The 20,109-nt window shown below is 42.4% G+C and overlaps 1 protein-coding gene and 1 pseudogene across 2 annotated transcripts in view; one reads left to right on the top strand and one right to left on the bottom strand.

Moving 5' to 3' along the window:
- tpcn1 (two pore segment channel 1) overlaps positions 1 to 20,109 on the bottom strand; it is a 31,330-nt gene that overhangs the window by 859 nt on the left and 10,362 nt on the right. For both annotated transcript variants that reach the window (XM_088994298.1, XM_088994297.1), the window contains 23 exons: positions 19,673 to 19,849; positions 19,474 to 19,587; positions 11,424 to 11,554; positions 11,197 to 11,285; positions 10,209 to 10,243; positions 10,023 to 10,081; positions 9,848 to 9,947; positions 9,628 to 9,744; positions 9,426 to 9,550; positions 9,297 to 9,345; positions 9,160 to 9,223; positions 7,485 to 7,529; positions 7,331 to 7,387; positions 7,200 to 7,253; positions 6,025 to 6,097; positions 5,835 to 5,942; positions 5,587 to 5,748; positions 5,406 to 5,521; positions 4,381 to 4,427; positions 4,237 to 4,305; positions 4,059 to 4,155; positions 2,854 to 2,993; positions 2,672 to 2,761 (listed from right to left, as the gene is read on the bottom strand). In XM_088994298.1, the coding sequence (XP_088850424.1) occupies positions 2,672 to 2,761; positions 2,854 to 2,993; positions 4,059 to 4,155; positions 4,237 to 4,305; positions 4,381 to 4,427; positions 5,406 to 5,521; positions 5,587 to 5,748; positions 5,835 to 5,942; positions 6,025 to 6,097; positions 7,200 to 7,253; positions 7,331 to 7,387; positions 7,485 to 7,529; positions 9,160 to 9,223; positions 9,297 to 9,345; positions 9,426 to 9,550; positions 9,628 to 9,744; positions 9,848 to 9,947; positions 10,023 to 10,081; positions 10,209 to 10,243; positions 11,197 to 11,285; positions 11,424 to 11,554; positions 19,474 to 19,587; positions 19,673 to 19,849 (2,118 nt within the window). The remainder of the gene's footprint in view (positions 1 to 2,671; positions 2,762 to 2,853; positions 2,994 to 4,058; positions 4,156 to 4,236; positions 4,306 to 4,380; positions 4,428 to 5,405; positions 5,522 to 5,586; positions 5,749 to 5,834; positions 5,943 to 6,024; positions 6,098 to 7,199; positions 7,254 to 7,330; positions 7,388 to 7,484; positions 7,530 to 9,159; positions 9,224 to 9,296; positions 9,346 to 9,425; positions 9,551 to 9,627; positions 9,745 to 9,847; positions 9,948 to 10,022; positions 10,082 to 10,208; positions 10,244 to 11,196; positions 11,286 to 11,423; positions 11,555 to 19,473; positions 19,588 to 19,672; positions 19,850 to 20,109) is intronic.
- LOC148899217 (uncharacterized) lies at positions 12,971 to 14,936 on the top strand (annotated as a pseudogene).

The raw sequence follows: 20,109 nt of genomic DNA, 5'->3' as shown, positions 1-20,109 counted from the left end.
AATTCAAGGGCTGAACTAATTTCACGACAAGCTGAAAGTTGGCAAATACTTAAAACATGCACGCAACCGTTTAAAGCCGTTCCCAGTTAAGATGTCAATCTAAACAAAAGAGAATCACGTATTGTGTATTCAAAGCAACCACAACTTTTCCACCAAGTAGCTTAGTGCTAATATATGGAGAGATTTCATACAGGGGGAAAACAAATAGTGGCAATATTATAATGCAATAGATATTTGAGCACAAATGGTGCAGCAACACATGCAGACCAATAAAACTCCAGTTACATATTCCTTATCCTCTGAAAAAAAATAAAATATTGCTGCAGTTTTTAATCAAATACTGTATTTGAACAACTGGTTGTGTCCGTTCCCCCAGAGACATTGTTGCGCACACCAGAAGGTATCGTAATGAATTTAGCATGATTCATAAACTGTTGGATTCCTTTTAAGGACAACCGACACCATTTTTTTTTGTTTCCTAACTGACATTAGAAAAACATTTTATCGCATCTAAAATACCCAAAAGACACAGGCTGATATTTTTAGTCAAATGCAAAACATCAATAAAAATGACTTATAGTGTCCCAAAACTGCCACAAAATGACCTCAGAAATGGGGATTTTCAGAAAGTCCCGCCCCCAGTTCGTGACGTCACGCCAGGACGTCTTCCTTGCTCCAGAATCAAAGCAATGGCCTCATGGAGTTCAGATTCGGAGAAGATGCTTTCTTGTTACTCATCCAGTTATGACTATGACTCAAATAGTTCTGAAGAGGAAAGTTGGCTGATAAAGTAGCTGCATTTAAAGCCAAACTGGATTTGTGGGGACTGGATTTGACATGTTTCAAACATTGGCGGGGTTTTTGGAAGAGACTGAGCCCGAGCCTTCATTCCCCCAGCTGATGCACGAGCACCTGTCTTTGCTTTTAAAAGAATTCGAGCGCGACTTCCCAGCCACAAAAGAGCCACGAACTGCCAAGGAATGGATCCGCAACCCATTTGTCAACAAACTAGGTGAATCCAGCATGCCTGTGCAAGAGGAAGAACAACTGCTGGAGTTCGCAAATGATGGCGGACGTAAAGGTATGTTTGAGACAACAACTCTGCTGGTGTTCTGGATTAAAGTGATGGCAGAATACCCCAAGATCGCCACAACAGCACTGAAAACCCTGTTGCCGACATCTTATTTGTGTGAAGCGGGGTTTGACAGTTTGCAGTGACAGCAACCAAAACAAAACTACCGAGTAGACTGGACATGAGCATGACACTTTGGGTGTCATTGTCTCCCATTATCCCTAAATGGGACCGTCTCGTTGCAGAGAAACAAGCTCAGGGGTCCCACTGATTCCGTTGTAGTGAGTTGTATTTTTCATGCGCTTTGTACTTGTTTTTGTGGTGGATCTTATTTTGAAGGCACGTTTAAACATTACCATGTTGACCATCGAGCGTTAAAGGACAACCGACCTCACTTTTTTGTGTCTTAACTGACATCAGAAAAACTTTTTATAGCATCTAAAAGACTTAAAGTGTCCAAAATCTGCAAAAAAATTGAGCTGCGAATTGGGCATTTTCAGAAAGTCCCGCCCCCAGTTCGTGACGTCACGCCAAGACGTCTTGCATTGCTGGAGAATCAAAACAATGGCTTCAGATTCGGATAATATGCTTTCTTGTTACACCTCCAGTTATGAATATGATTCAAATAGTTCTGAAGAGGAAAGCATACATGTTTGCAATCGATTAAATAATTTATTCCGTGTCATTTTGAGGCAACATTGAGGGGAAATGTCTCACCGAAAAAGAGGCACAAAATGGCGACCTCCTGTGGCCACCTCTGTTTCCACAGGCTGATAAATTCCTTATATGGAGCTTGGACGCCCTCTTCTGGCGGCTTTTGGGTGCAACACGAGGTCCCCAGACCAAACAAGTACAGCAAAATACATTGACGTGACGGAAGGACTGCTACAATGCGTCTTTTTTTCGATCAGGGGCGTTCCAGACATGACGTCATGTCAGGCATCGTCACCAACTCAAAAACAAGACTTCCGGAATATTCAGCGCGAGTCTTAAAACGTAAAATATAGCTATATGCGGTGGAATCTTATTAAAATACGCTCAGTAGAAGTCATTTGAAGCCATGTTACAAATTATGGACACAACTTGTCCGGAGACGTCGGTTATCCTTTAAGGCGCAGAGACGATGTTACATATGTTGTAGTTGGTGCGATGTTACCAGGACTCTGTTAATAAAGGTGTATACAAATACACAATGGATTCACGTTTATTATTATATTTAAAAGAAATAAAAAAACAGTTTCCATGCCTGTCGTATCATTTTATTTTGTTGTATTCATCCGCCGGTCCGTGAAAACATTGTCTGACATTAAACCGGTCCGTGGCGCAAAAAAGGTTGGGGACCACTGCTTCAAAGGACAACTTGTCCGGAGGCGTCTGTTGTCCTTGAAAGGACAACTTGTCCAGAGGCGTCGGTTGTCCTTTGAAGGACAACCGACGCCATCCGTTTTGGGTATTTTAGATGCTATAAAATGTTTCTCTGATGTCAGTTAGAAAACAAAAAGGTGATGTCGGTTGTCCTTTAAATATCATAAGCTGGCTTACTGTGACAACCATAGCGAATGCTCAAATGAACCACTCGATCTGTATGTTTCTTCTCACCTGCATCTCTTCCTCGTACATTTTCATGCTGAGGTCACACTTTGTCCTTGACCTCCGCCCTTGGTAGAGCAGGGGTGAGTTCTGCTCACTCTGAAGTAAAAAAAAAAAAAAGCGGAAGGCTGTTTATTTAAAAAAAATGTGGGCGGGGAAATGTTGTGTGAAAAGTATGGTGATGGTTTTACCCTACTACGGTCCATCGCCTGCACGACTCCCACCAGAGAGCTGATAGACGACGGTCCAGAACATGTCTGCTTGTAAAACTCCAGAGTGGACAGAGCTTCGTCACGCGTCACTTCGACTTCAAACACGATTCCATTTTCATCTGGAACACAAAGACACCAACATGGCTTCGCTGTTTTGAATGATGGTGGACATACTAGTAAAGATCAGGTTTTACAGCAGGTTTCACAGTGTGGAATAACGAGCTCCTCAAAAACAACACTGACAGATCATTCAGTGGATTCTGTCAGTATTGTCAATTTCAGAGGGTTAGTATTATATTTCGCAGTGAATTATGTCCTGATAAGCCTTGCTTTCATTTCATTGTTCATAATTCTGACATGACCCATCTTTTTGACGAGCACTTGGATGATGTACCTTAGAAGCGAAAACAGATTCTTACTGATAAAATGCGCACATCGGCTACATGCCAGATCAGACAGAAAAATGTATGCATTGAATTTAGGATCAGCTTATTGAATGGCAACAGAAGACAGTCAACGGTGGCATCACTCTTCGCTATGGAGAGCAAGTGACTGCGTTACCAACATGCGTGACACATTACCAACTTGGAAAACAAAAGTACAAGGCAAAAAATAAAAGCAGTCCCATGAGATTCATTTAAAAAAAACAGCAACACGATGTTTATTATTTCATTCACTCATTCACTACTATGCACAAATTTATTCGGGAATTGAAAATATGACGTAGAGCGGCATTCCCGACCGAATTAGTTCAGGTTTTGGGTTTTTTTTTCTTGCTTGGGTGCCGATAAAGCAATGGCCAGACCTCTGTCAATGCCCCCCCCACAAGGGGGCAGCATTTCCATTTCTTTCCATTTTAACACTTTTTTCCAGTTTCAGTTGTTTTTAAAGCGCTATATAAACCAACATGTATGTATTGTATAGTATTTTGTACAGCCACCCCCATTTCAAGCTCATCTAACTCCAGACCAATATAGTTTAGGAATTAACTCTTTTTTTCTGATAGAGAGTGTATGGTTTCTTACACTGCACTGAATGTGTATGTATTCTTAAAACTCAATATTATGTGGGTCCTGGAATATGAGTGACATATTTTTGCACGTCTGGCAGTGAATGAGTTAACTGACAGATCATCCATACTTGTGTATACACATACACACACGCAATCATTCATTGTGTCCTACCTTGAGCATTATCCAGCATTTCCCGGTTCTTGCGACTGTAGTTCATGCGGAAGACGAAAGCATCCAGGATGAAAGCCACAATGATGGTCATGACCACCTAAAGGGACAGAGCAACGTTGCACGTCACAAAAAAAGCTAAACTAAATGTGTTTGGTGAAACAGCACAGCGAGCCCCCACCATGGTGACGATGTAGAAGGTCATGAAATAGAGTCGACTCCAGTGGCTGGTCATGGAGGTCACTCCTTCCTGCAGAGCAAGGAACATGACAAACGTCAAACAGGAATAGGCAGGAAATGACATCATCTTCGGACATCATCTCACCATTGTGATGTACCAGTTGTTGACCACGGTCAGCTCAAAGAGAGTCACTGGAGGAAGAGGAAACGACAAGCCAAATTATTTAACTCATTCACTGCCAGGCGTGCAAAAATGTGTCCACACCAGTGCCAGGGTTTTTGTCATTGTGACTCAAATTCTAGGACCCACAGAATATTGAGTTTTAGGACCACATTAACATTTAACGCAGCGCTAGAAACCTGAGACTCTCTTCTTTCAACAGAATGAAAGAGTTTATTCCTAAATGATATTGGTCTAGAGTTATATGAGCTTGAAATGAGGGCAGATGTCCAAAATACAATGCAATACACTGTACTTACATAGTGGTATATATAGCACTTTAACAACAGCTGCAGCTGGAACAAAGCGCTAACATGGAAAAAAAGGAAATGCTGCCCCCTTGTAGAAAAGAAAAACATGGGCAGAGGCCATGACCAGCGCTTTATCAGCACCCAAGCATGAAAAAAACAAAACCCGAACAAATTCGGGAATGGCGCTCTACGTCATATTTGCAATTCCTGAATGAATTAGTGGCAGTGAATGAGTTAAAGGGAACTGAAAGCTTGTACCTCTCTTTTTTGTTTTTTAAAATGAATAAATGATCATTCTCCAGGGGACGTCCAGAAATGATGTGGGAACGACAGTAGCGCCTTTGCCAGCTACAATTGCATATGTGAGGAAGCTTGATTTGTTCAAAATGGATCATTGGGCCTGCAAGTGTGTCTGCACCAAAGGCTGGCATGCATATTTATTTTTGTACATTAACCCTTTAGGTAAGAGTGGTTACAACAGTGGACGTCTCATAATGTTAGGGTACAGGTTGCATGAAAGGGTTAAACTACCTTTGACAAGTAGTCACTTGCAGTTAGCTAAAACTGGCACCTTATTATACAATTTTCAACTTGGGCCAAGCCAATCTCCACTTCTGTGCATTACGGTACCATTCATCCAATGAGCTGCAGGTAATCTCTGGTCAGCATTACACGACTGCAAAGATAAAAAGTGCTTACCGAAGCTGCTGAGAATGTTGTTGAAGTTGTTGAGATAATAGTAGCCTCCTTCCAACACGGTTTTGTTGCCATGTGTGACATTGATCAGCCTGTAGGAGTCAGCTACCGTGCTGGTGCTGAGGATTGACAATGTGAATTTGTTTTTGCATAGGACCACAGAGAGACAATTTCTGTGACCTACTTGCAGCAGTTGGGGTAAACCACGTCAGCGAAGAATTCCATGCCCACGATAGCAAACGAGTAGTAGAAGATGATCAAGGTCAAACCCAAACTGGCCATCCTGGGGAAGAGCTCAAACATGGTGTCCAACACGTTGCGGTATCGCTTCTTTATCTTAAACAACCTGCAATAATGCGATGCAGTCATAAAGGCAGAATATTTCCCTACACATTGATCGTATTGGTGTGAGAAGTCGAGATGAGACTGCACCGGAGGAGCTGAAGTGGTCGGAGCACAACGATGAAGTAGAAAGGCTCCATATTGAAAGCGAGTGCAATTAGACCCAGGAAAGCAAATACGGTCACAGAAAAGTCGAACCTGGATAGAAAGAGGACAACATGGAACTGTCAAAAAAAGATTGCAATGCTAAGTTTTGTCCTAAAGAGAAGTGATTACGTACAAATTCCATCCAGAACTGAAATAAGCCAACGGCCCCAAGCCTGATATCTTTAGTAAAACCTCCACGCCGTAAACTGGAAATAAGCAGGATTTCAACAGGTTAATTCATAAAAAATCTCAAAAAGGCAAAATGACAACCAAGAGAATACTGATGAAGGCCACATTGTGTGATGTACCTCCTGTTTTGAAAACTGCTGGTGATAGAATCAAATCTAATTGTTGTGTAACTGTTAAATTATTTTTTTTGTTTTGTTTGTAAAGTGCTGATCTTTATGGGGTAAGGAACCATATTAGATATTTGATAGCTCTCTGATCAATGATACATATTTAATTTGGAACTCGTCATTTCCAGTCAGGCCTCAGAAAGAAACAACATGAATAATGCTTTCTTGAAACTTATGAGAGATTCTTGATGTCATGAAAAAAGGCTATGTCACTGATAGAACCCTGGTATTTTGCATTTTGTTTTTCTACTTTCTTTCCTTTTACAGTATCTTCCTTTCGTAACTTTGCTGCTGTGAAATGTAAATGCTTCCACTGCAAGACTAATAAAGGTAAATCCAATCCAGTGGTTGTCCTGTTAATTAAAAGGTGTTACCTCAAAAGGTACTAAAACACGACATGGGAGTACCTCAGGGGTCAATAATGGGCCCCTAGTTATTTACTATATTGATACATTGGCTTCAACAAAATGTTCCCTATTCTTTATTTCATCATCATGCTGAGGGAACAGTATTTTATTTTTCGGTCTCCAAACTACACCCGTATTAGCTTTTAAAAATCTACAGTGTGGTTTTTAGACCAAAATCATCTTCACCAGCTCCACTTTGGTAATATTTTAAATTTAAGATTCATCTCCAAATGGATTTCTTGACTTACCATTGTACCTTGTACTCTGTCGTCAGCCGGGCTGCTTTGAGCTCATGACGTCTTAGATATTACTGTAGTACGTTTTTAGTTATTAAGCTATTGGAGCCTATATTCCTAAAAAAATGTAGATTGATTATAAAGGACAGAAAATGTATAACATGTATTTGCATGAGTTTGTGCAGTTTGTTTGTGGTATAAGTCTAAAACTATATTTAATGGCCAATCTCTAAATGTACTACAACCAATATTTATAAAAACATATTTCAACAGCTGCCCTACAAACATGACAATGTGTAGCCTACTCACTGGTAAGGAAGACAATGTAATTCCACGGCACCAATCTAGACCAGGAGAAGCCACCTGTAGGGGAGATTATAATCTGTAGTCAAACATATTGAGTTTAATCAAATGCGCACATATACACAAAAATGTCTTACTGTCTAGTGTGTACGTCTCCACGAGGATCCACACACCATTGATGGCCACGACTGCATCTGTAGATTGTGGGGTGGTGGTTGAGTTGAGGGGGGGGAAGAGGCGCGAAGAGGGTTAAGAGAATGTCAAATAAAAAATGAAAGGTGAAATACGTACACATGGTGTACTGGAAGGCTTTAGACTTCACCAGCAGATTGATGCCTGTAAGAGTGGAATTTAAAAAGTAGAATAGGGATCAAAAAATAAACAAACACACAAATAACTGAACAAACGAAAAATAAATAAATAAATAAATAACGTTTGGAGAAGAGAATATTCAACTCATTCACTGCCATTCACAAATTTATTCGGGAATTGAAAATATAACAGAGCGCCACTTCAGAATTTGATCGGGTTTTGTTTTCTTTCTTGTTTGGGTGCCGATAAAGCACTGGCCATGGCCCATGGCACAGGTGTCAAAGTCAAGGCCAGCGGGCCAAATCTGGGCCGCCACATCATTTTATTCGGCCCGTGAAAGCAAATCAAACTTGGGAAAATCCATGTGCATCTATCCAGCTCGCGAACTAGATAGCAAGCTCGCTCTCTTTCTATTCAGCTAGCTGGCTAATCCCTAACATCTCAGGGTTCAAAGTCAAGGCCCGAGGACCAATCTGGCCGGCCTCATCATTTTATTCGGCCCACGAAAGCAAGTCAAACTTGTGAAATTCCATGTTCAACTATCGATTTAACGAGCGAGCGAGCTAGCTAGTGAGCGAGATCGCTAGATCTCTTTCTACTCAGCTAGGTGACTCATCCCTTACATCACAGGTTTCAAAGTTAAGGCCCAGGGGCCAAATCTGGCTCGCCACATAATTTTATTCGGCCCGCAAAAGCAAATCAAGCATGTTGAGAGCCAAGATGCTAGTTAAAGTCTGAACCAAAATTTCAAATTGTCCCATGGAACCACAATAACAGTCATTTTTCACTTTGAAGTTGAAAACCACTTATTTATTAATTTGTTGTGCACTTTATATGTAATACGTGCAGGGGATTAATCATTCTAATGGCCTCCCTAAATTCATAACGGCCCCAAGAGGAACCGTAACTACAATGTGGCCCGCCGTAAAAAATGACTGACACTTTTTACATATTGCAATGTTTTTTTCTTTTCCACAAGGGGGCAGCATTTCACCCTTTTCCATGTTAGTGTTTTGTTCCAGCTTCAGCTGTTGTTAAAGTGCTATATAAAGCAATATGTATGAATTGCACTGTATTTTGGACAGCCGCCCTCATTTGAAGCTCATTTTACTCCAGACCCATATGACTTAGGAATTAACTCTTTTTTTATGATGAACGAAGAGAGTCTAAGGTGTCTTATGTTTATGTAGTCCTAAAAGTTGGCAGCAATACGTCTGTGTAAGCTCTCAGTCGTACAGGACTGGTCCATCGATGAGAAGGTTTCTTCAGCCGTCATCTGTACAAATGTGAAGGTTTCAGACGTTTCGCCTCCTATCCAAGAGGCTTCGTCAGCGAACTAAACTACAAATGTGAAGGTTTCAGACATTTCGCCTCCTATCCAAGAGGCTTCGTCAGCGAACTAAACTACAAATGTACGAACTAAACTTTAGTTCGCTGACGAAGCCTCTTGGATAGGAGGCGAAACGTCCGAAACCTTCACATTTGTACAGATGACGGCTGAAGAAACCTTCTCATCGGTAGTCCTAAAAGTCAATATTCTGTGCTTCCTGGAATTCAAGTGACAATGACAAAAACCCTGGCACTGGAGTGGACACATTTTTGCACGTCTGGCAATGAATGAGTTAAGACTAAGGGAATAATATAGTGAACTTGCCTTTTAAAATAATGTAGGCTGTGTGTGGAAGGTCATCAAACCAGTGTTCTCCACTGCGCCGTGTCTTATACAACACATATAGGATGGTAACAGCAACAGTCCTGCCAATCTGGCACAGATATTACGTGTTTCCTTACCTTCCATTTAAGGCCCGTCACTTCATAGAACTTATAAAAGTCCTGCAGACTACAGAAGAAGCAAAGACACATGCGGTGAACTGTCAGCGAACAAAACTAGATTTTGAGCGATGGAGTGGAGACACCGACCTGAGCATAGGTGAGCCAGAGGTGTTCAGCGCTTTATAGGTGAGGAAGCGGTCTCTCGCTGACATCCTCGGTCGATAAAAACGCATCAGGCCATCAAACTGTTTCAGTGAGACACCCATTGGCCTCTGAGGTGAAAAGGTTGAAATGTATTAGAGTCAGTTGAGACATTGATGCATGGAGCAGCAAATTATTAATTTGATACCTGGCGGCTGACTAACAGCTGGAAGGCGTGGTCAATCGCAGAGCGTTTGTGAAGCAACAGAGACTTGAACTTCATCTTCTCCACGTCGTTGAAGGTGTCAAACACCACAGCGAGGAGCTAGAGGTAAGAGGAAAACGGAAAGGAACATGGAAAATCAGCTAGTGGAAGGGAAAAGTATGGGAAAAAATGCTGTGCTTCAACAGTTGAAAGAAGGTTATACCAGGTTCATGATGAAGTAGAGCTCAATGGAGAGGTACACAATGAAGAACACACAAGACCAGCGGTTCTTTGAGTACGACGGCATCATCACATCAGGGAAACTACAAGAAAAGGCAAGCAGATGTGTTTGCTTGATTCCGCCTCACATGATCGCAGTAGATGCCGCTGTTGCTTACTTTGCCGTTGTCAACAGCACAAAGAGGCTAACCATGCTGTTCTCCAGCGTGTTGAAGTACTGTGGTGACAACAGAGGTGTCAAAATCAGCTAATAGGGCCACAAATACACACACCAACTGCCGCAGGCGTGCTACCTCCACAGTGGGAGTCTCAGGGAAAAGAACAGTAAAGGAACTCCGACTTACTGGATCGGATGTGTTTGTAGAAAAGAGGCAGAAACCTGGGATGGAAAAACATCAGCACATTTAACACATTGAACTCATTCCACCATGTGCAAATATGTGTCTGCTCCAGTGCCAGGGTTTTTGTCATTTTAACTAAAATTCCAGGACCCACAGAATATTGAGTCTTAGGACTACATCAACATTCAATGCAGTGTAAGAAACCTTACTCTCTTCTTTCATCAGAAAAAAAGAGTTAATTCCTAAGTTATATGGGTCTGGAGTTATCTGAGCTTGAAATTGAAGGTGGGGTCTGTACAAAAGGCAAATGTTACCCCCTTGTGGGATTGAAAAACATTGCCAAAGGTCTGACCAGCGCTTTCTCAGCAACCCCCGAATAAAAAACAAAACCCGAACAAAGTCAGGAAGGGCGCTTCACGTTATATTTTCAGTTGCCGAATAATTTCAGAAATGACATTGAATGAGTTAAGAATGCTTTTCTTGTGTACATTACATAACGTCACAAACATGGGTGTAACTTAGCATTTAGGGTAGAGGTCCCCAACCCCGTGGGTCATTTGGTACCGGGCCGCGCAGAAAGAATAAATCCTTTACATAATTTCGTTTTATTTATTATCCGAGTCCAAACTAAGTTTTATTTTGAAAAACTACCAGATTACATCCATCTATGACTTACTCCTGACGCATGTCAAAACGCTTGTCTAGGTCATGTGATATATACTGCTAAAATTAGCCGGTTTCCATGCCTGTTGTATCATTTTATTTTGTTGTATTTATCCGCCGGTGCGTGAAAATATTGTCTGACATTAAACCGCAGTCCGTGGCACAAAAAAGGTTGGGGACCACTCATTTAGGGGACAGCTTCAAGACTACATTAGTTGATGACTATTTAGTTCTTAATTGCATCTGTAGGTATGGCACGCTGAGGTTTATTAATGAGCTGGAGTGTCCAAATAAATACTTTTTGCATTTCACAATATGTCATTCTTACCCAAGATAGCAAATATGACCATAAAGAAGAGCAGTAGGAGTAGGATGTCAATAAACGGTGGGAGAGACTGGAAGATCTGCCGCAAATTTCTGATTGCATGAGAGAAAAAACACAAATATGGACATTTCTAAGCAATCCCTTAAAGTTTTTAACATTTGTGTCTGGATACAACGAGCATCTTCATGAAAAACAAGGAATCATCATCAAAAAATTGACTCGTAGTGTACCTGCGCACAGCACCGCAGTATCTACAGTCCACAAGGAAAATTGGTCGGAGTGCTCTGGTCACACGCATGTGCGATGTCTGGCGGACCAGAACCACGATGGCCTCAACAAACTGCAGCAGCAACACACAAGCCTGGAGAGAGACAATGATGGGAGCTCAAGCTACGACACTTAACACTGTGGCTGTTGCTAGCGAGTAAACCGAGTGCACAAATTAAGATTTGGGGTTTCATTCAGGGATACATCTGGGAAATTGAAAAAGGGGGGCAGTTGGCCCCTTGTGTCTGAAAAGGGGGCCAAATTCTAAAATTGATGGGGACTGATTTAACTCGAAGTATACAAAACTGTTTGAAATAAACCAAAATACATTCACTGGAACATACAATTTCAAACTTGCACATGAAAAACCATTATTTGACTAAAATCTATGTTTCTAATATATCAACAACTTAAAGGACAACCGACGTCTCCGGACAAGTTGTGTCCATAATTTGTAAAATGGCTTCAAATGACTTCTACTGAGTGTATCTTACAAAGATTCCATCGCATATAGCTATATTTTACGTTTTAAGACTCGCGCTGAACATTCAGGAAGTCTTGTTTTTGAGTTGGTGACGAGTCCTCACGTTACGTCATGAAAGGACCGACAAAAAGACACATTGTAGCAGTCCATCACGTCAATATATTTTGCTGTACCGTTTATCTGAAAACCTTGATGTTACATCCAAAAGCCGCCAGCAGAGGGAGTCCAAGCTCCATGAAAGGAATCTATCAGCCTGTGGAAACGGGCTGATTCATTCCTCACGGGAGCTGGTCGCCATTTTTGGGTGAGACATTCCCTCCTGCCCGTTTGCCTCAAAATGACACGGAATAAATTCTTTAATCGATTGCAAACATGTATGCTTTCCTCTTCAGAACTATGTCATGATGCCAAAAGAAATGTTAAATAATTTTGTGTGTTCTGGATTTTGGATGGGAGAAAGGTGCGCATTTCTCCCCATCCAAAACAGAGTTGGGCGACCACTAATTGATTGAGACTGATTGAGAAGGTGATTGCAACCACCTGGGAATGGCCAATTGCCGCTGGGATCTGATTGGCCAGAAGCTCAGGTGAAGCACCTTTAAAACTAGACTGAGCCAGTCACTTCGAGGAGGAAGAAGAGGGACAAAGGAAAACCTGGAGAGCAGTGTTACCTGGGGTCTGCCGAAAACTGATATCAACTTCAAATAAAGAAAACTCACAATACCCTTCCTGCATCTGGCTGAGTGAACTTTTATCAACTTTCCACCTGCGCGCTGTATCGCCGCACGACAATTGGTGGCAGTGGTGGGATCGTTTCACCCTGCATGAAGAAGGTGGGATCGTTACGCCTTGCTGGAGTGGAAAGGATAAGAGGAAGCCGAGATGGAGAAGGTGAGACGAGGAAGAAGACGTGCAGCACGGGCCAACCAAACTGAACTGGAGAGTTCTGAAGAGGATCAAGGAAACCAGCAGCTTGAGTTGCCCCAAGACGATGCCGTTCTTTATTTCCATGAGGAGTCTGGCCAAGCCAAGGCTGGAACTGGGCAGAGTGAGCCAGAACCAGTGGTGAAGCCTAAGACTCAGACAGTGAGTACCACCAGAGCTCAACTTAATGAGGAATTGGTGAAAGAAATCAGAACTTTCATGCAACACTCTAAAGATAGAGAGGGGGTGTTGATTGAACAAATCAACCAATTAAGAAATCAGATGCTCCTCAACAAGCAAGAATGGACATTTGATTATCAATCGAGTCAACATTATCCTCAAAAAGCAGAGCCGCAAAACACTGACCCTCGAACATCCAGACCAACAAACCTTCCTCCGGCACAAGAAACCTCCAAGTCGGGTTACCTACCATATGCCCAACCCCCACATTTTCCTCATCAAAGACAAGCTGCAGTTCCCATGGTTTCTGAACCGAGAATTCCAGAACTGAGAGAGGGTGAAGATGCAGAAAGTTTTTTCGTCAGGTTTGAAAGAATAGCTAAAACCTGGGGGTGGAATTATAAAGAGTGGGCTGCTCGAGTAGTGACCTTGCTGACTGGAAAGGCACTTGAGGCATATGCTGGCATGGATGAAGAGCAGGCTGAGTCCTACGAAGCCATTAAAGCAGCAGTATTAATCAAATACAACGTTACTGAAGAAACCTATCGACAGAGGTTTCGCAGTACGATTGTTCCAACAGGAGAGACTGTCACAGAAAGCTATAATCGACTGAAAGGACTTTACAGGAGGTGGATGCGCCCTGATCACCGCAGCAAGGATCAGATTGGAGAAGTCGTGATTCTGGAGCAGTATCTGAGAGTTCTTCAACCTGAGGTCCGCATTTGGGTAAAGGAGCACAAGCCTAAGACTGGAGAAGAAGCAGCGGAGTTGGCTGAGCGCTACGTAGCGGCACACCGGGAGTCGTACAGGAAAAAGGGACCATCGGCAAAGCTGAAATACGAGAGCCCTCAAACCATTCAACATGCAGACTGGGGTAAAGCTGACAATGGGGCTCAGAGACAGTCTGGAAAGTTTCAACCAAGAGGTAACTTTATTTGTTTTAATTGTCAGCAACGTGGCCACAAGGCTTCCGTGTGTCCTGTACGCCAACCCAGAGCCGTAGAATTTTGTTCAGTTCCTAAAGCTGGGCAGGAAAGCTGTCCAAATGGAAATTATTGCAAACATAGACATACAACATCTGTTACGGTAAATGGGAAAGTGGTAAAAGCACTGGCCGACACAGGCAGCAATCAAACATTAGTCAGAGGGAGTTTAGTCAGTAATGACATGCTCAATTATGATCAAGTTGTAAATATTACTTGTGTTCATGGTGACAGTCATGATTATCCCACCACCAAAATGACCTTTGAGATTGATGGCCAATTTTTCATACTTAAGGTTGGCGTATTGAAGAATTTATTTTATGATGTCGTGTTGGGGGATGATTTTCCTGTATTGGACAATGTTATCCATAAAATTGCGAAGGATTGCACATGTATGGCAGTCACTAGGTCTCAAACAAAAGGTTTGGAACCATTGCCTAATCTTGATGATACACTTGTCCAAGCAGGAGGCAAGGTAAAGAAAAGTAGACGACAGCGCAGACAGGAAAAGAACTGGAGATGCGTTCCTTCTAGCATTCCAATGCAAACTGGTATGGAGGGCACGAGCATTAAAGCAGAGTGGCAGATTCCAGAGAACTTTAAGGATCATCAAAAAAATGATCCAACTTTGAAATCACTGTTTGAGAAGGTTTATGAGGTTGATGGGGTGCCAGTGAATAGCACAAAGTGTTTAGGAAAATTCACCGGAGACCCGTTTATGTTAAAAAACGGCTTATTGTATCTCTCTGACACTGCAACACCTAGATTAGTTATCCCTACCATTTACAGGCAGCTCATCTTACATTTAGGACACACTATTCCTTGGGCTGGACATCTAGGACAGGCAAAGACGTATGACAGAGTCAGTCAGCGATTCTATTGGCCAGGGCTCTATAAAGATGTACAAGAATATTGTAGACAATGTGGCACTTGTCAGATGGTTGCACCAGCAAAAAAATCTGATAGGGGCTACTTACAGCCATTACCTATCATGAGTGTCCCCTATGACAGGATAGCCATGGACATTATTGGCCCATTGCCAAAAAGTAGCTCAGGATGCAAGTATGCTCTTGTAATTTGTGATTATGCAACCAGGTACCCAGATGTTTACCCATTACGTTCTATGCAGGTGAAACATGTAGTCCGATGTTTGGTTGAGTTATTCTCGAGAACAGGCATACCTAAAGAGATATTAACAGACCAAGGTACAAACTTTATGTCTCACCTGATGAAAGGCCTATATAGCCAGCTTGGAGTTAAAGGAATAAGAACCACTCCTTACCATCCTGAAACCGATGGTCTGGTTGAAAGATTTAATGGGACATTAAAACAAATGCTGAGGAAGTTCATTCATGAAACTGGTAAAGACTGGGACAAATGGCTGCCTTTTCTATTATTTGCTTATCGAGAAGTGCCCCAAGCGTCAACTGGTTTTTCTCCTTTTGAGTTGCTTTATGGTAGACAGGTTCGTGGACCCCTGGACATGCTGAAGGAGAACTGGGTGGCTGGAGAGGCGACGTCACGCAGTGTCATCTCCTATATTCTTCAAATGAGGGACAAGTTGGAGAACTTCAGGGAGATGGCAAAGAAGCACATGGAGGAGAGTCAACGAAACCAAAAGGTGTGGTATGATAAACACGCCAGAGAGAGAGATTTGCACCCTGGACAGAAGAAGGTGTTAATATTGCTGCCTACGGGACCAAGTAAGCTACTGGCAAAGTGGCAGGGCCCGTACACTGTGACAAGGAGAATAGGACCTGTCACATATGAGATTCTCTGCCCTGACAGACAAAAGAAAAAGCAGATTCTACATGTGAACCTCCTGAAGGTGTATGCAGAGAAACAAGTGGAACCATTGAGCTCCCAGAGCCTATTCATCAGAGAAATCTCGGTTACTGAGAAGGAGGAGGAAGAAGAGGGACAAAGGAAAACCTGGAGAGCAGTGTTACCTGGGGTCTGCCGAAAACTGATATCAACTTCAAATAAAGAAAACTCACAATACCCTTCCTGCATCTGGCTGAGTGAACTTTTATCAACTTTCCACCTGCGCGCTGTATCGCCGCACGACAATTGGTGGCAGTGGTGGGATCCAGTCTCTCAGGAGGAGATGGATGAGGCTGTGATGACACCCAAGAGGGAATGGGGTAATTCTAAAGAGACCTTGTTACACCTGACCCCAAAGCAACAAATTCAGTTAGCAGAGGTAAGGGAATCATTTCCTTCCCTATTCAAAGATAAACCCGGACGAACTAATCTCATCACCCACAAGATTGTGCTCAAAGAAAATAAACCTGTACGTTTGAGGCCATATCGGATTCCGGAGCGGCAGGTTGAACCACTGAAGCAGGAGGTACGAGCAATGCTTGATATGGGGATCATCGAACCATCTAAAAGTGAGTGGTCTAACCCAATAGTGTTAGTACCTAAAAAGGACACCGCTCAACTACGATTCTGCTCAGACATGAGAAAGCTCAATAGTGTCTCATGTTTTGACTCCTACCCTATGCCTCGTATTGATGAGCTGCTGGAGAGATTGGGGCGAGCGAAATTTATTACAACGCTGGATCTGTGTAAAGGATACTGGCAGGTCCCTCTCGATCCCACCTGCAAAGAATACACAGCTTTTCAGATTCCGGGGTTAGGGCTCTTCCACTACACAGTTTTACCATTTGGTCTGCATGGAGCACCAGCGACCTTTCAAAGATTAATGGATATTATCCTGAAGGACTGTTCCAGTTTCTCAGCTGCCTATCTTGATGACATCGTGATCTACAGTGAAGGTTGGGAGGACCATCTCCTGCACATCAAGACCGTCCTTGGGAAAATACAAGCGGCTGGACTTCCAATTAATGAGCAAAAATGCTCCTGGGCACAAGAAGAGGTGCGTTACCTGGGACATTTGATTGGGAAAGGAAAGATTCAGCCCCAGGTGGAAAAAGTGAAGGCCGTGGAGAAGATACCACCTCCCCAGACCAAGAAGCAATTGAGGTCATTTCTTGGGCTGATTGGTTGGTATAGGCGGTTTATTCCACACTTTGCTACATTAGCTGCTCCTTTAACCGACCTGACAAGAAAGAACATCAAATCACCTCTACCATGGACAGCAGCATGTGACCAAGCTTTTAGGGCCTTGAAATATTTCATCATTCAAGCTCCTGTCCTACAAAGTGTAGATTTTGCCAAGGAGTTTCTAGTCCAGGTGGATGCTTCGGATGTTGGTCTCGGCGCAGTTCTGGTACAGGGCAGTGCTGGAGAAGAGAGACCCATCCTGTTCCTGAGTAGGAAACTCTATGAGAGGGAGAAGAAATACTCCACAATTGAGAAGGAGGCCCTAGCCATCAAGTGGGCAATTGACTCACTCCGTTACTACCTCCTAGGACGGGAATTCAGATTACAGACTGACCATCGCGCCCTGAAGTGGATGCACTCCATGCAACACCAGAATGCGAGGATACTGCGGTGGTGTCTTGCCCTTCAGCCATACCAGTTCACCATTGAGCATTGCCAGGGTAAGAAAAATGTCATAGCTGATTATTTGTCAAGAATGTCTGAACTCTGAGGAGAGGGTGTGAATGATGTCATGATGCCAAAAGAAATGTTAAATAATTTTGTGTGTTCTGGATTTTGGATGGGAGAAAGGTGCGCATTTCTCCCCATCCAAAACAGAGTTGGGCGACCACTAATTGATTGAGACTGATTGAGAAGGTGATTGCAACCACCTGGGAATGGCCAATTGCCGCTGGGATCTGATTGGCCAGAAGCTCAGGTGAAGCACCTTTAAAACTAGACTGAGCCAGTCACTTCGAGGAGGAAGAAGAGGGACAAAGGAAAACCTGGAGAGCAGTGTTACCTGGGGTCTGCCGAAAACTGATATCAACTTCAAATAAAGAAAACTCACAATACCCTTCCTGCATCTGGCTGAGTGAACTTTTATCAACTTTCCACCTGCGCGCTGTATCGCCGCACGACAAACTATTTGAATCATATTCATCACTGGATGTGTAACAAGAAAGCATATTCTCCGAATCTGAAGCCATTGTTTTTATTCTCCAGCAATGCAAGACGTCTTGGAGTGACGTCACGAACTGGGGGCGGGACTTTCTGAAAATGCCCAATTCACAGCTCAATTTTTTGCAGATTTTGGACACTTTAAGTCATTTTTATTGGTGTTTTGCATTTGAATAAAAATATCATACTGCGTGTTTTGGGTATTTTAGATGCTATAAAACGTTTTTCTGATGTCAGTTAAAAAAACACAAAAGTGACGTCGGTTGTCCTTTAAATTCAAGTCAAATAAATATATATTCATACATAAAATAAATAACATTTTCTATTTTATTTAGTTTTTGCACAATCAATCCTATGCTATTTTCGACTGTATTACAGAGAAGACAATGAGAACAGACTTAGCACAATACGTATTTCTTACTAGTGTCGACTGAAACAAATTCGGAAATAATTCCCATTAGCCACTCGAATCATGAACAGCAGTTTGCTGCAACGAATTGTCACTACCATCCACAAACGTATTCGATTGCTTCTTAAAAAAACGAGAATATGCTTGTTTGATGCCTATTTTCAATGTCTTTTAGAGTTTTATTCCTGTTCACACGCTCCATACTGCAACCATCCACTATGTTCGATACTGCAATGCACCATGGGTAAATGAATATTCGATTATATCTTTCAGCAGTTTCCAGCAAATCACGGAGAAGCCCGATATCTTCGACCACGACTTTGGAATGCACCAAAAAACAAATGCTCTGTGATTACGACTAGACAATCGATAAGGCAAGGTGGCATATGACGAAAGTTAAAACCTCTGAAGGAAAACCAACAGCTTTCAATTGCTTTTTAACTAAATTTGTTTCTCTAGCTATTTTAACAGAAGTATGTCATATGTGGCGCTGGTCATGTAGCAATACACGCTAATCGTAATAGACTGAAGTCTATCGCGCCGGTGCTGTTACAGTGGAGTTACATATTTGCAGCAGTGGGTGCCAAAATGTGTAAATGGCGCAATGGCGCGGCCCAGATGCATCCCTGATTATTGTATCGCAACAATCGCAAAACAGAAACTTTCTGCAGCATCTTTTTTTAATCAAGGGTTTTTATATACATATTTTGCTCCAGGGTTAACTGCTGACTGTGCTTTGTGACTCACGTTCTCCCTAGCCACTGCCCAAAATGCAGTTCAAATTGGATGATGACGTTCACACCAGAACGGAAAAATGCCCACGCCGCTCTTTGTCCAAACATACAAAAATAAAAATCAATTCCATTGAAGGCTCGTACTGAGCTGTTAATGCAAGGTTGGATAACACATTTTCTGCAACAATTTCCATTAGAAGCAAAAACACATTGAAAGTAATCTTTTAAGTCAAGGTCTCACGAGATCAAGATTTACGAAATATTTTCCATGAAAACATATCCATCATTTACCTTCACCATGGTCCTCTTGTGTCGTATGAAGGTGTGGAAGCCCAGCCAGCGGAGCTTCATGCACAACTCAAAAGCCACAATAACCAAGGCCAGAAGCTCCAGAGTGGCATGAACCTGCACAGGTGATTCAAATTGCTCAACAAATGTATTTTTTTAATTTTCTCTCCACATGGATGTGCCTTCCTTCATCCTCACTCACATAGACGTCCAGGCGCAGTGAAGGGACCGCAGGAGCTTCGCACAGCGACAGTGTCATGAGCAGCAGCCCCGTTAGCAGCTCCATCATGTAAAAGAGGTGGTTGTGGGCAAAAAGGTATGCTGCTAGCGCCTTGGAGTTTCGAGGGTGGGTGAAGAACTTGTCGTTGTTCTCCCCCTCCTGGAAGTGACATTCAGGAGAGAACGGATACTTTAAACTGATACTTTTTTTGTAACATCACAAAAAAAGTCTCTTTGATAGTCACAAACTCATAAACAGATTCTATAATGTGAAATTGGGCATGTTGGTGGCAGAGCTAGAAAATATTTCTCTTTTTTTTAATACTGTCTTGATCGTATGGAAGGTATGTACCCTCTATGGTTCGATCATATGTTATGTTATAACACGCCATGCATACTGTTGTAATATTATTACTAATC

This window comes from Hippocampus bargibanti, linkage group LG04 (genome assembly GCF_051943395.1).
Source record: "Hippocampus bargibanti isolate YZ-2025 linkage group LG04, ASM5194339v1, whole genome shotgun sequence".
In the NCBI taxonomy this organism is placed as follows: domain Eukaryota; kingdom Metazoa; phylum Chordata; class Actinopteri; order Syngnathiformes; family Syngnathidae; genus Hippocampus; species Hippocampus bargibanti.
This window is presented reverse-complemented; position numbering and strand designations above follow the sequence as displayed.